Below are 13,545 nucleotides of genomic sequence, written 5' to 3'. Positions count from 1 at the left end.
GATTTAATTCAGTTTAATGTAAAACTTGTATAGTCCCATATTCAATCATCCGATCTGGAATTTCACAAAACATGCAGGTAGCCAGGGTATTGGCTGGGCTCTTTTGTATATTTTGAGGATTTTATTACAAAAAATTGAGATGACTGTCGATAATAGCACTGTCAGGAGAGAATTGATCATTCCTTTTGCATACCTTTGAGTATGGGGTAGGTTATTCTGAACTAACAAACCAACACCCTCTACAAGAGTGACAAAAGGGAGACCTCCCCTACCATGACATTGTCAGTCAACCAATTGTCCTTGTCTTGACATTTATCCTGGTGTTTTATTACAGATTTGCCCAGTCCATTTCCCGTGGAGCAGTATCGTGAGGAAATCAGCCAATACTACCGACTCCAAATAAGCAGGCAGAATCCTGTTGCATACAACGAAGAGTTCATCTTGGATGTGGAAGAAACCTTTACCACGACAGACATAATTCGGTACAATACACGGCGCCAAGCGTTTGATCGACAACCATTAGAATCCATTTCAGACATTTTCAATCCAACATTCAATCCCAGCTGCTCATTGGAAAGGCCTGTAAGAATCCTGCTATGGGGGACCCCTGGCATTGGAAAGACCACTTTTGTTGCCAAACTATTGACTGAGTGGAACAAACAGGATGTAGAAGTCCTACAGCGCTATGACCTTGTGTTTGCTATCGCCTTGAGCAAAGTTAAGAGGGCACAGTCTCTTGTGGATTGCATCTTTGACCAGCTGGTAGCTGAAAGTGACGTGTACATGAAACAAGTCCTGGCCAACCATCTACGAGACAAGGGAGACAAAGTCTTGATCATCTTGGATGGCTACGATGAACTTCAGTGGCACGCAGAAGAAGACCATGACATCATGAAGCTGCTGACAGGCCGACTGTTTCCCCACGCCTCCGTCCTCGTCACCACAAGAACAACGTTCACCTCTGATGTCATCGCAAAGATGAAGCCAGACGCCAGAGTCGAGATCTTGGGCTTCAGTCCCGACAACGCCAAGAGCTTCATCATGAAGTTTTTTGGAAGACAGCCATCTGAAGGGGAAGCACTGCTTAAGAAGATTGGCCCAACCCTCCTGAGTACAGGAGTCTTCTCAGTACCTGTCCTTCTCCTCCAAGTCTGCTTGCTGTGGGAAGACGACAAAGATGTGATACGCAGCGACAAAATCAGCCTTCTCTACAACCAGGTGGTGACCTGCCTTGTGCGACGTTATCTTGCAAAGGACAAGAACCCTGTTCGTGTAGAAGACATAAACGCACTTACCTATGCACTGGAAAAACTGGCCTTTGAATACCTGTTGAAGGAAAATGGAGTCACTGTGTTTGACCAGGAAGCTGTGAAAAGGTCCTGTGGAGAACACTTCATGATTCTGGTACAGTTAGGCTTGTTGAAGGAGCAGAAAAGCCCATCCAGAACAAATCCCATTGTCCAGTACTCATTTTCTCACAAGACTATGCAAGAGTACTTTGCTGCCCAGTACCTGACAGACAGGTTGTCAACAGAAGAGGCCACTAAGGGGGAAATGTTGCAACACTACTTCCCAACAGCCAGGAAGATCCAGGCACTTGGCGAACTTCTCGTCTTCATGTGTGGAAAGTTGGAAGAGAAAGCAAAGTTTGTCCTACACTATCTGCTTGAGATCCACAACACACCTGATGTACAACTTGTGGAGAAAGAGTTCTACAACTTCTTTGAAACTGGAAAGTCCAAGAAAGACTGGAACAAGGACATCAAGCTGGAGGACTTTGCAAGTGCAGAAGACTTGACACAGTTCGCAGGCCAGTGGAACGACTACCCCCCGGTGCTGCTGACGTATCAGAGCTACATCGAGTTGTATCTCCTCTGCTGTCATGAAAGCGGCCTCACTGCTCAGTTTGCCAAGCAGGTGTTTCTGAGAGATACAATCCAATTCTCGGGCGCCAGTCCCAGGGTGTATGGCGTGCTGTCTCACATGATAGCTGAAGATAGGGAGAAGGTGAAGAAGATGGAGCACCTTCGTCTCGTTAACACCCAAAACTATCTCCTGGCTTCGACTCTTGACGAGCTGCGCAAATTGTCAGGCCTGACCGAGTTGAATCTGCGTCAGTCACGGCTGGGTAGACACCTTCCAACCTGCAAAATCCCCAGGAGGCTTGAGCTACGGTTCAAGTACAGAAGAATCATGAAGACGTCCGAAGACAACTTGGCCAAGGCACCCGCTCTCCTCGCCCGGCAGCTACCCCTCTTGAGATCGTTGAAGAAACTGGTCATTTCTTGGAATGACCTCGGCCCAGAAGATATGAAACAACTCATTCCTGCCATCAAGGAACTGAGGAACCTTGAAGAACTGTTCCTGTCAGGAAACGACCTGAGTGGCCTCGGAAAGGATGTTGTTGACCTTGTAGCCTTCCTTCCCAAGTTGAAAGTCTTCAAGATCTACTTCTGCCAGCTCACCTTTGCAGAGATCCAGATGATAGGTATGTATACTAAATGTAGTTACTTAGTAAGTGAAAGCAACCTCTGGACTTGTTTATACATGCTGTTCAAACTTCAGTGAAATCTTTGATTCTACACAGCTGAAATTTAGATTAACTGTCCAGTGAACACTTTTCAATTCTATACTTGTTGAAGTTGAACATTTGTTGTATGTTTAGAATGTTCATAATTCTCTATTTGTGGATGCTTTAGCCTTAGGTTTGTTTTAATGATGCTTCTATGACTGATTTTCCAAATCTTTGTACAAGAATTTTTCTCCATTCCTACCCCAGCATCCAGTCTGACTGACAACTGTCCAGACCTGGAGCTGTTTGACTTCCAGCTGAACCCAATCCAGCCTGATGAGTCCATCTGGGTTGGGGAGAGAGAGATGGACACAGTCAGGGTAACACTCAGGGACAAGGTGTTCATACCGTGTGGGTCCAAAAAGCTCCCTACAGCTAGCTCCTGAAGGACTCTGAGTTTTGTCACGGTAGTGTGCATATTCCAGTGGTTAGCGGCCCTGCCTCTGGAACTAGAAGCCATGAGTTTGATTCCGACTGTGTCGCTCACCCTACATGCACGCTACCGGAAAGGGGTGCGGTCCTTAGGACGGGACCTTAACCCATGATCCACTCAGTTCATTGTGCTTGTCGTAAGAGCTAGGGGGATTTTCTAGGTACATCAAAGCTGTAAATACTGTACATAGCATCTGTCTTCTTGTCAATGACCAGTGGAAGACTAGGCTAATAGCTCTTCAGTGAGCTAAACCTGGATCGAGATCACCTTTCCTTTCCCTATGTAAAGGGGACCACATCCAGATACAGTTTTTGCCGTGCTCTATTTTTGTTCTCAAGGATCTCTCTTGAAATCATGTACATTATGATAAACTTTTATTAAGAGTCAAGTTGAGTCTGAGTGATATGTATTACTCCAAATGTCCCTTTCATGAAATTGTCAAGAAGCTGGAAGAACTAACTAATTACTGGGGCCAGTGTGATATCTATCATGACATGACAATGTTAAAAATATGATGTACTTTATGTATCTATTAGACATTCTTGTCACTAAGTGCACTTTATCATACCAATCATGATTTAACACTGAATATTGATAAATCATTGTTATAACAGCACAGTACATGGACCAAACTTTGCAGAATTTCAAGTAAATGACTGATGAATGTTCACGGTTCACTTTGTTAGCAGCAGAAAAATCTAAATATAGTAGTTACAAAAGGATTGTATTCCAGTTTCTTTAACTTTAAGCTCTCCTTGGTTGATAGTTTTAACATCCAATGTTACCCATTGCATGTTGGGAACTATGAGTGTCTATGGAAACTTACATGTACAGGTGCAGACAGGTATATAAAGGTACATTGTAGAGCACATAATTATACGTCAATAATTTGATGTATAAGGTATGTTTCACACTAATTATTTTCAAATAATTTTACCAATAATTTTACAAAAAAGTATAAATACAACAAAAAAAAGATTGAAGAAATTTGTAAGTCACAATAAAAGTAATGCCAAGAGGCTTTGCTGTTATTTGGCACCACTGACATATGTTTTGTTTTTGTTTTGTTTTACTTGTAACATTACTAGTATTATGATAAAATAGCATGGAATGCAGAAGATTTCACTCAGTTCCTGTACATGTGTGTAATGTTTTTTGTAACATTTGAAATGCTCTTGTGTGATACCAAATATTTTAATACCATTGTCTTATTTCATGTTGTAGACATAAGATTATCTATTTGTACTTCCACTAATGTATGTCTTATTTGTTCAAATGCAGACAGTGATATTATCTTAATGTTCCTGTATATGAAAAAAAAAATTACAACAAAATCCTGTATGTAACATAGATATTTAAAGAAATGAGAGTGTATTTTATGGTAAGAAAAGACTTCTGTGAACATTTTATGCCAGCTTTTATCACAACATTATAACAGAATTATAAACCCAGTGAAAAATTCCCATGGTTGCAAATTTCCAAAGGAGTCTGTATTATAATAATTCATTCATGATTTTCCGTAGCTTTAACCCACTCCCTGTTAAGGTCAACCTTTTTGGCACCCAATTTATTTATATGATTATTGGTTTAAACACCATAGAGTGCCCCCATTCCACTATATGGTGACTGTTGTGACCTCACTGCAACCTAGGTTGGAACCTGTGTAAGTTTTTACTTCATGATTGGAATATCATGCAAAATGTAAAAGTATGACTAAGAAGACAATAATACACAAATTGTAAAAAGATTTGTTTGCGATGTGTGAAATTTGTTGATCTGATCATTGCTCTGTCAAATTGCTTGATCGCATCATCAAGTTTAATAGTGGAATGGGAGTGTAAAAATGTATGTTCTCCGACCTACATTTTGTGTTCATTTCATTTGAGTTCCAGAACTCTTTTCAGAACTAACGTCGTACTACTGTCACAGTGACGTTTAAGAATTTTATGACAATGTTGTAAGAATTGTATGACCATGGTCAATTTCATTTGTATATTTTAGGTAAAAATATACAGAATATCAGGAATTTTGAGACCACTTTTTTGGCCACTTGTATTTCTTACCAGATGCGTATTTTCTGTATACTGTTATCTAATCAGAAAAGTTAGGGAGGAAATTATACACTTAGTCTAGTATAGCAAACAGTTAGCCTTTGATTTGTCACTAATGTTCTGAATAAAATGCATTGTTTTTAGACTGAAATTATGTGTATGTATGTGTATGCATTTACAGGTTTGTGAGCAAAACATGTATTTCTCGGGACTTAATGTTTTGAAAATGAAAAAAAAAGGACAGGTCAATCCGTGAAGCAATAAATAAAATCTGTGTGGCCTAACTGCGGTTATATAAAGTTGCAGCTAAGAACAATTCAGCAGGGAATGCTTAGACAGAACTTCTAGAATACAGTTTCTACTCTAGCCTGTGCTACACGTTGTGTCTCATGATCAGGCGGGGTTTAATTTGCTCCCTTTCCTAAAAGATCTGTCCGTGTGGACGGCGCCAGGATCCGGAGAGCAGTCAGTCCAGTTTGTGCAATACCAAACCGCCCCTGAGGCGTCGCCAAAAACTGTCATGTGACTACAAACCCGGAAGTAAGATGACGGATAGAAACATGGTGACGCGGGAGAGGCATATAAGAAATTTTAAGACTGTGAAAACGTGGATTACAGGTATATAGTCAGGTGACAAGCACGTCAATGACTGCAGGTAAGCCTTCGCCGCGGAAATATGAATGTTATAACGTTTGATGTAACTTATAGTGCAGCATTATAACCTTATAACGTTAGCTAGTCGTTTCGCGCGCAAATCGTTAATCATATGCTGGAGCTAGTTTCATGGATAATTGCTTCATATGCAGGTGACTTTCACTGCCGATACATTCTATGAAAACTCGTGGTTCCATAGTTATAGGCCACTGTATGAACCTTAAGGATTAAGATGACTGGTTCTAACTAAACGTTAAACGTTAGTCTTAGTGGCAGAGACAGAGTGGGGAGGGGGGCATCTTACTTCTGAACTCTGTATTACGTTAACATTTTACAGAAACTGTCCATTTTTTTTTTCAACACTACAAGTTGAATCCGATCCGTTGAAGCAACTAGCACAAATTTCATTTTCGATGAGAAGTTTGATTGCAACAAGGAGCTTTCATTATTGATCATGATGAAAGCTCATTGATTGCAGTGTAACGTTATGTAACGTTAGCATAATTGCATTGGTGTAACTATCCTGTTGTCAATAGTGCAATCAGAGCAATTGCTTAGGGGTAGAATGGTCAACTTTCAAGACTAGCACATGGAATTAAGGGTTCAATCCCTGGCCGCGACATTTTCTATAACGTTACATTTTCAAAAATTATTCTAGGTATCATTCAACATTGCTTAGAAACATTAAATAAGTTTTATTTTTGCACCATTTTATCATTAAAGTTATAAATTAGGTTCAGGTTGACAAGATCATAAAGTAAGATTATTGAAGGAACATCCTATCAACAGTGCCAATAAATTCTTACTGACAGGAACATCCTGTCAATAAAGCCAAAAATTCTTATTTACAGGAACAAGTTGATTACATTTACAGTGTCTAAAATCTTAATGATTCCGTCTTTACAGCATTTGACAGGTGAGATGGGAAACTTGCTGTCCAAAAGACAACAGTCCCACAGAGACGGCCCAACAGGAGTCAAAAAACCAAGGAGACAGAGATCACGTTTCGGGTCACTCAGGTTTAGGAGAAGCAAACGTTTTAGTGGAGTTAAGAAAGAACAAACATCAGAAACTCCTGGCCCTGACACTGAAAGTAGTCTGAAGGAAGTTCATGGCACCCTGAAGGGTTACCGAGAAGACTCAGGTATCTGTTGTAGAAATGAAGACAATGTTGGGATGAGGAACACTGAAGTAAAGACTGTACATGATGTGCAAGACAGTCGCCACCAAGAGAGTGGAGATGGCAAAGATGAGAAGGATGAGAGCAGCGAGGGTACAGGTGCAAGGAGAACTGATGTTAGGCAACCCAATACCATTGGACAGCAAGATGAAATGGTCCCAAAGTATCCTGTATCAGTACATCAACCAGATGATCCTTGTGTCAGTGGCAGTGGGGAACCAGGATTAGATGCAATGGAGATTAAGGACCAAGAAGGTGTGTATATAAGTTACTTAACATATATAACTAATCAATGGTATTTTAATTTGCATGTATAGATAATCCAGCTGCCAGTGTAAATCTCAAGGGGCTGTAACTCAAACTGTGGTTTGTAAAACATATACTGTACTGTCAGTATATATTTTACATGCCACAGTTTAAGTTACAATAATACTGTCAGGGTTGAAAAATTCCTACAATGTGATCTATGATGTCAAACCTGAATTGCAGTCAAGACTCAATTCAGGGGACCTATGAAATCTAGTCTACTTGGACAGGTGGGCACTGTACTATACATGTATGTACTGGTGTCAATGGGAAAAATCTAAGGGAGATCACCAAAAAAGTTGTTAAATTGGCCAGATATCAGATAAAAGCTTCATGAGTTAAGATATATATAAAAAAGTCATGTATTATTTTGAACTAATGAAAAAAATCACTCTTGTTAATAATGTTATATTACAATCTGTTTTATTAGAATCCAACCAGAAGGCTAACATACAGCAGGTGCAAACTACAGTGACGGGTGACCACAATATCTCAGTGACCACTGGAGACAATTCAGAAGTTAACATTTACCAGTATCAGTATCCCGACTCACAAGGTAAGCATGGATATCCAGATGAATATTTGTTTTGTCATAAGAGTTTATATGAAGGTTGCATAAAAGATTTGAAGTGTCTATTTCAGATTCTTATACAAAATATCATATTTTAGGTCAAGCATCTACTAGTATATGTACAGTACAGAAAGGCAAACCAGACAAAAACTTGTGAGTGCAGTGCTTTGCATTGAATAATTATAAGGTGCTGAATATATGCAATTCTTTGTTGTGAGTGAGAACTAACTTTTGAATGATATCACCTTGACATGTGTGCATGTCCCAAATATCAAAGTGGCTACAAAATGGGCTTATACGTAAACTGACACATATGCCTAAAATTTTAGACACTAGTTCCCACCCAACCCCATAGTCTGTAGGCTCTTTTATATAAATGTGTTATGACTTTAAATTATTTTCTTTGTCCATTTCCAGACTCGGGCATCACCACACCAAAGAAACCCTTCCCGCTGGAGAAATGTCAAGACGCACTCAAGAACCACTACCGCAAAAGACGAGGCAAAATCCAGCTGCTGCCATGGAATAAAGACAATACCATCAATGTTGACGATATTTGCACCAGTGTAGATTTAATGGTCCATAACAAATGTGGTACGGACTTCAAACGAGAATCTGTTGACTCAATAGAGGACATGTTCAGTAGTAGAGAAGACTGTCTGAATCCTCAGCACATATTGATATGGGGTGCAGCAGGGATAGGAAAGACTACCATTCTAGCAAAACTCGTGACAGCTTGGACAAATGGGTCCTCAGTGGCCTTGGAGAAGTATGACCTAGTTTTTGAGATTGCTCTGCGAGAGGTTAATAAGTCACCATCATTAGTAAACTGCATCTTTGACCAGCTGCTGCCCAAGGATGTAGACTTCACCCAAGATGACCTCTCAGAGTTCATGAAAGATAATGACAAAGTTCTCCTTATCCTAGACGGGTATGATGAGTGTGACGTAGAGCAGTTAGGCGAAATTTACAGTCTCCTCAACTATAAAATTCTGCAGAAAAGTACTGTTGTCGTCACCACAAGACCAACTCGTATCTCCGACGCTATGGACTTGATGGACCCGGATACAAGGGTAGAGATTGTGGGCTTCAGCCCAGATAACATTGTTTCCTTTGTCCGTAACTGGTTCAGCAACAGCCCTGAGCAAGGACAGTCTCTGCTGCAGAGGATCAGCCACACAGTCCTGTACACAGGGATCCTGTCAGTGCCTTTCCTTCTTGTCCTGACCTGTCTTCTGTGGCAAGAAGACAGCAACATTCCAGTAAGTGACCAGGTCTGTCCACTGTATGACCAACTGATAGACTATTTAGTAAAAAGGTACCGGACAAAAGATGCAGGCCCCCAAACTACAGAAGAGACTGAAGAGACCCTTTCATCTCTAGGAGAGCTAGCATTTGATGGTTTGCTCAAGAACACCCTCCTCTTTAGTGAAGAAGATGTACACAAGTATTTCAAGACAGGCCATGACATTCCCGTCCACTTAGGCCTCTTGCTGATGCAGAAGAACTCATCTAAACTGAATCCTGCCAACCAGTTCTCATTCTCACATAAGACCATGCAGGAGTATTTTGCAGGAAGACATCTTGCAAACAAGCTTCAGAGTCAAAACGTGGCAGCAAGGAAAGACACACTGTGTCGCTGCTTTCCAGATCTGAAGAGTGCTCTGCAACTAAACAATCTGTTAGTGTTCACTTGTGGAAGACTTGGACGAGACGCAACCTTTATCCTCTCACACCTTAATGACATCTACAGCAAGTCTAACGTTAAACACCTAGAGGATGAGTTCTACACCTTCTTCCACAGAGTGAGGTTTCCACGGAAATGGAATACAGACATTAAGTTAGACGGCTTCTCAGACAGTGAAGGCAGAGAAGTAGAACTGCAGTGTGTAGGCCAGTGGAACGACTATCCACGTGAGCTTCTCATCTACCAGAACAGCATGGAACTTTTCTTACTATGTTGTTATGAGAGTGACCTCACAGAAGACTTTGCTAAAGTACTTTTCCAGAGAAATACGATCCAGTTCTCAGGCGCCAACCCCAGACTGTACAGCGTGCTGTCACGTGTCTTAACAGATGGTCAGGAGAAGGTTACACAGATTAGATTAGTAAACACACAACACTATGTCCTTGGCAGTGTCCTTGGCCAGCTGCACGAGCTGTCCAACCTCACTGAGTTGAACCTGCGACAGTCACGACTGGGACAGCAAAAAGTCAACTGCACCACATCTTACAGGCTGAAGCGAAAGTTGCAGAAAAGACAAATATCAAAACAAGTAGATGAGGTATATGTGGGAAAAGCACCTGGTCTGTTGGCAAAGCATCTTCCGTCCTTAAGACTTTTAAAGAAGTTTGTTATTTCTTGGAATGACCTGGGACCAGAAGACATGAAAGAACTCCTCCCTGCCATTAAACAGCTAAATGACCTTGAGGAAATCTTCCTCTCAGGAAATGACCTGACCAACCTCGGCAAGGATGTTGCAGAGCTTGTGGCATCTCTACCCAAGTTGAAAGTCTTCAAAGTGTTCTTCTGCCAACTGTGCCTGGAGGAACTGATGGAAATAGGTATGTATACTATGTAAACATAGACATTTATGATAGGACAAAATTGGTATTTGAGCATTTATGATTTATCCTGTTGAGTACATTCAATGCATTTGATAGTTTTTTTCCATTCTATGAGCAATAAATTACATTGTATACCAGAAATCCTTTTTGTGCCATCTTGTTCACAATGCTTACAGTGCTCTTGGCTTAGCAATTTTTCAATCAATTCACAACACAACCTTTTTTTCATTGAAAGTAAAGCCATTGTTATATTCAAAAGGAAAGATGTCCAGTGAAACAGAAATACCGGTATACTTTGTATGCTTGAACTACATTTCATTGTATAGAATATATCAATATAGTAATGAGGTACCAATAATGCCACATAATAACAATGAGTTGTCTCTTGTGTTGTGCTAACAGCATCCAGCCTCCAACAGCACTGTCCATACTTGAAGCAGGTTGATTACCAGTTGAACCTGGTCCAGACAGGACAGCCTACCTGTATTGGGGAGGAAGAGAGAGAGACAATCCGTGCCAAGTTGAAAGAGGGAGTTAAAGTGTGCTGGGAACGCCAAGAAATAACAGGCTAGACTTTCTTCCTTTGCAGACATCCTGCCTGTGGTTGACGTTTATTTTATTGGTGGGGGGGGGGGGGGCACTGATTTGCAATTTTTAACAAGTCCCATGTTCTCTTGTGCTGGGAAAGATCGTTTCTGTGCAACTAAAATCTCTCCTAACATTAGAGAGTCTGGCCCCAAAAATAAACATGCAGCTAGAAGGTTTGCAAAGGAGGCTAGTGCTAGACAATGTTCTAACACATATGATGTGCTTTGTAGTTTAGTTAAAGGTAAAGATAAAGGTAGTCCCAAAGCCTTTGAAGCTGTAGGGACAGTGTGTAGGTATCTATTGTGTCTAGGACACGGTATTGGAAGACGGAGTCCATCCTTCTCCTTCCACTACCTTTTACTTCCCAAACTGAAACCAGGTTCTCATTTTTACATCTTGGTGGAGTGAGAAAAATTGTACTAAGTGCCTTTCCCAAGGGCACAATGTCTAGGCTGGAATGCCAGTCAGTCATTTCACAGTATGCTTAAGATGTATGTAGTGTTTTTTCTGCGATGGCTGACTGACTTTGCCATAAGTTCTTTTATTAAGTGTAGCAAGTAAAATCACTGCTTACAGTATATCCACACAATTCTGATGCAATAAAAAGTAGGTAACTTGCAATACAATAAAAGATTAGTGATAACTCTCTCAATCCTTGGCTTTTAGGATCTAGGAGCGGGTAAAGCCAACTCCTATTGATTTCAGACAAAAGTGTGCCTGTCCCTGGTGCTGAAAACCATCCTCAGTCTGGTGAGTAGAGACCTGTCCTTGGTGCTGACCTCACTATTCATGCACTTACCTGATTAAATTGTGCTCCCAGTGGCCCGAAGGAACTTATGGCTCTGGACAAAGGTAGTTTGTGCCACAAGGACTAAATTGCAAACTATTAATGTATTGATGTCTTTTATCTCTACATCATATAGGCAGCACAAATTGTGATATTACAATGTATAGGGAAAGAAGAATCAAATTAGGCTCAAAACTGTTGCTTTTCGATTAATTTTCTGGAATAAATGATAAGAAAGAATGTTTGGTATTTTGCATTGATGACTATGATATGTCAATTCATTTTGTTTTCAAACAAATTTAAATCATAACTACAAAGATAACATTTGCAATCAAATGCATAATGTTTACCTTCATATGATCTAGCCAAGCTAACTACTTGTGTTAGTCGTTGTGTATGATGATTTCCCCCACCACTCTCCCATAGATTCTATACTGGGGTACATGTAGTTGCTACATCATGTAATCAAACACCACATGGTGTCTGACACACCTCTGGTAACCATGATGACAGTCAGGTACAGGTCATTGACCTTATTTATTTGAAGAAGAAGAAACGTAGCAAAAACAATGTTTCCCTTTCATGAACAAGGTAAAAATAATAACAAAGCTAAGAGGCTTTGATGCTATTTAACACCATTGAGTTGTTGACACAGAGATAGTTTTGTTAATAATCTGTTTTGTTACAGCTTTTAAAATCTTTGTAGTAAAGTAACGTTACCATGAAATGCAAAAGATTTCACATAATTTCTAGACATGTATAACCATTGTAGCGATGTTATGTTAAGTCTTTTTTAACACTTTTATTTGTATTTAATGATGTCAATGTTTGTTCTTAGCAGCCTTTTGTTCTTTATTTTAATGATGAGTGATAGGTCACACTGGAAGCAAAACTTACTAATGCTACAACTCAATAAGAGTATGACTATGTATGTACGTATGTTCTTAATGTATTCTGCCATTCCAATACAGAACTGGCTGACAGTGAATTGATTCGTATTTACTGTGCTATGCATTTTGCTCTCAGTCATCATTAGTGATGCTAGTTCACAGGGGTATCCTATATCCGTTGTTTTTAAAAAAAATTTTAAAAATTCAAGATATCAACTCAACAGACAATGGTTTCAAACTGCAATATCTTTAGAATGCTGTTAACTTGATGCATTTAACCTCAAATACCCTATTTTTAAAACATGGATATAGGTTACCCCATGGATAAAGGTGAACAACCATTACAGAGGTCCCAATGAAATTCATGTTGCTGCTCAAGGCCAAACAAAGCTACCATGTTAAGTATAGTCCATACTCTGTATGAATAGTGAACAAGAACATGTACATTATAGCTGAATATTTGTTCTGACATAGTTTATCTCAAGATTCCATGAATGGTGATACCAACAAAATCATTTTTGTTTCAGATTGACTGGTACAAAAGTGTCATAAATCATAATATTATGTACAGGAGGGCAAAGTGGTGACCTCTGACCCCAACATGTCAATTATTGCCGAAGACTCGGCAGCTGGACATTACGGGAAGAAGAAGAAGAAACTGCACAAACAGTTCAGTGTTATGCACACAACAGATGTTTGAATACTTGATATATTTGGTTCATACTTCAAGAATACTTTGCACTCTTATCATCAGGTATCTTTGATATGGCTACACCAATTTACTTTGTTGCCTCTCGAATTTTTTCAGAAAAAATTGGACCGCCAGGTCAAAACAAGAAAGAAAAGTTTTTTGCACAAGAGATCAAGGGGCTTACTCAAGTTACACAACATAAATAACAACAGATTTAAAAAATGATAAGTTTTCAGATTTTCTTAGCACATTTT

General features: G+C 39.9%; 2 protein-coding genes across 2 annotated transcripts; both read left to right on the top strand.

The window, feature by feature from the left end:
- The first annotated feature begins 338 nt into the window (after positions 1–338).
- Positions 339–3,192, top strand: LOC118421683. Its single transcript, XM_035829135.1, has 2 exons — positions 339–2,488; positions 2,780–3,192. Exons 1-2 carry the CDS (start codon positions 784–786, stop codon positions 2,956–2,958), a joined length of 1,884 nt encoding a protein of 627 aa, XP_035685028.1. The 5' UTR covers positions 339–783; the 3' UTR covers positions 2,959–3,192.
- A 2,297-nt stretch (positions 3,193–5,489) lies between these two features.
- LOC118421827 (NLR family CARD domain-containing protein 4-like) lies at positions 5,490–10,907 on the top strand. Its single transcript, XM_035829329.1, has 5 exons — positions 5,490–5,711; positions 6,617–7,145; positions 7,627–7,752; positions 8,185–10,332; positions 10,738–10,907. Exons 2-5 carry the CDS (start codon positions 6,632–6,634, stop codon positions 10,905–10,907), a joined length of 2,958 nt encoding a protein of 985 aa, XP_035685222.1. The 5' UTR covers positions 5,490–5,711; positions 6,617–6,631.
- The last annotated feature ends 2,638 nt before the right edge of the window (positions 10,908–13,545 follow it).

Source organism: Branchiostoma floridae, chromosome 8 (assembly GCF_000003815.2).
Source record: "Branchiostoma floridae strain S238N-H82 chromosome 8, Bfl_VNyyK, whole genome shotgun sequence".
NCBI classification, from domain to species: Eukaryota; Metazoa; Chordata; class Leptocardii; order Amphioxiformes; family Branchiostomatidae; genus Branchiostoma; species Branchiostoma floridae.
Note: the sequence above shows the minus strand (reverse complement) of the source record. Positions and strands in the feature narration are given on the sequence as shown.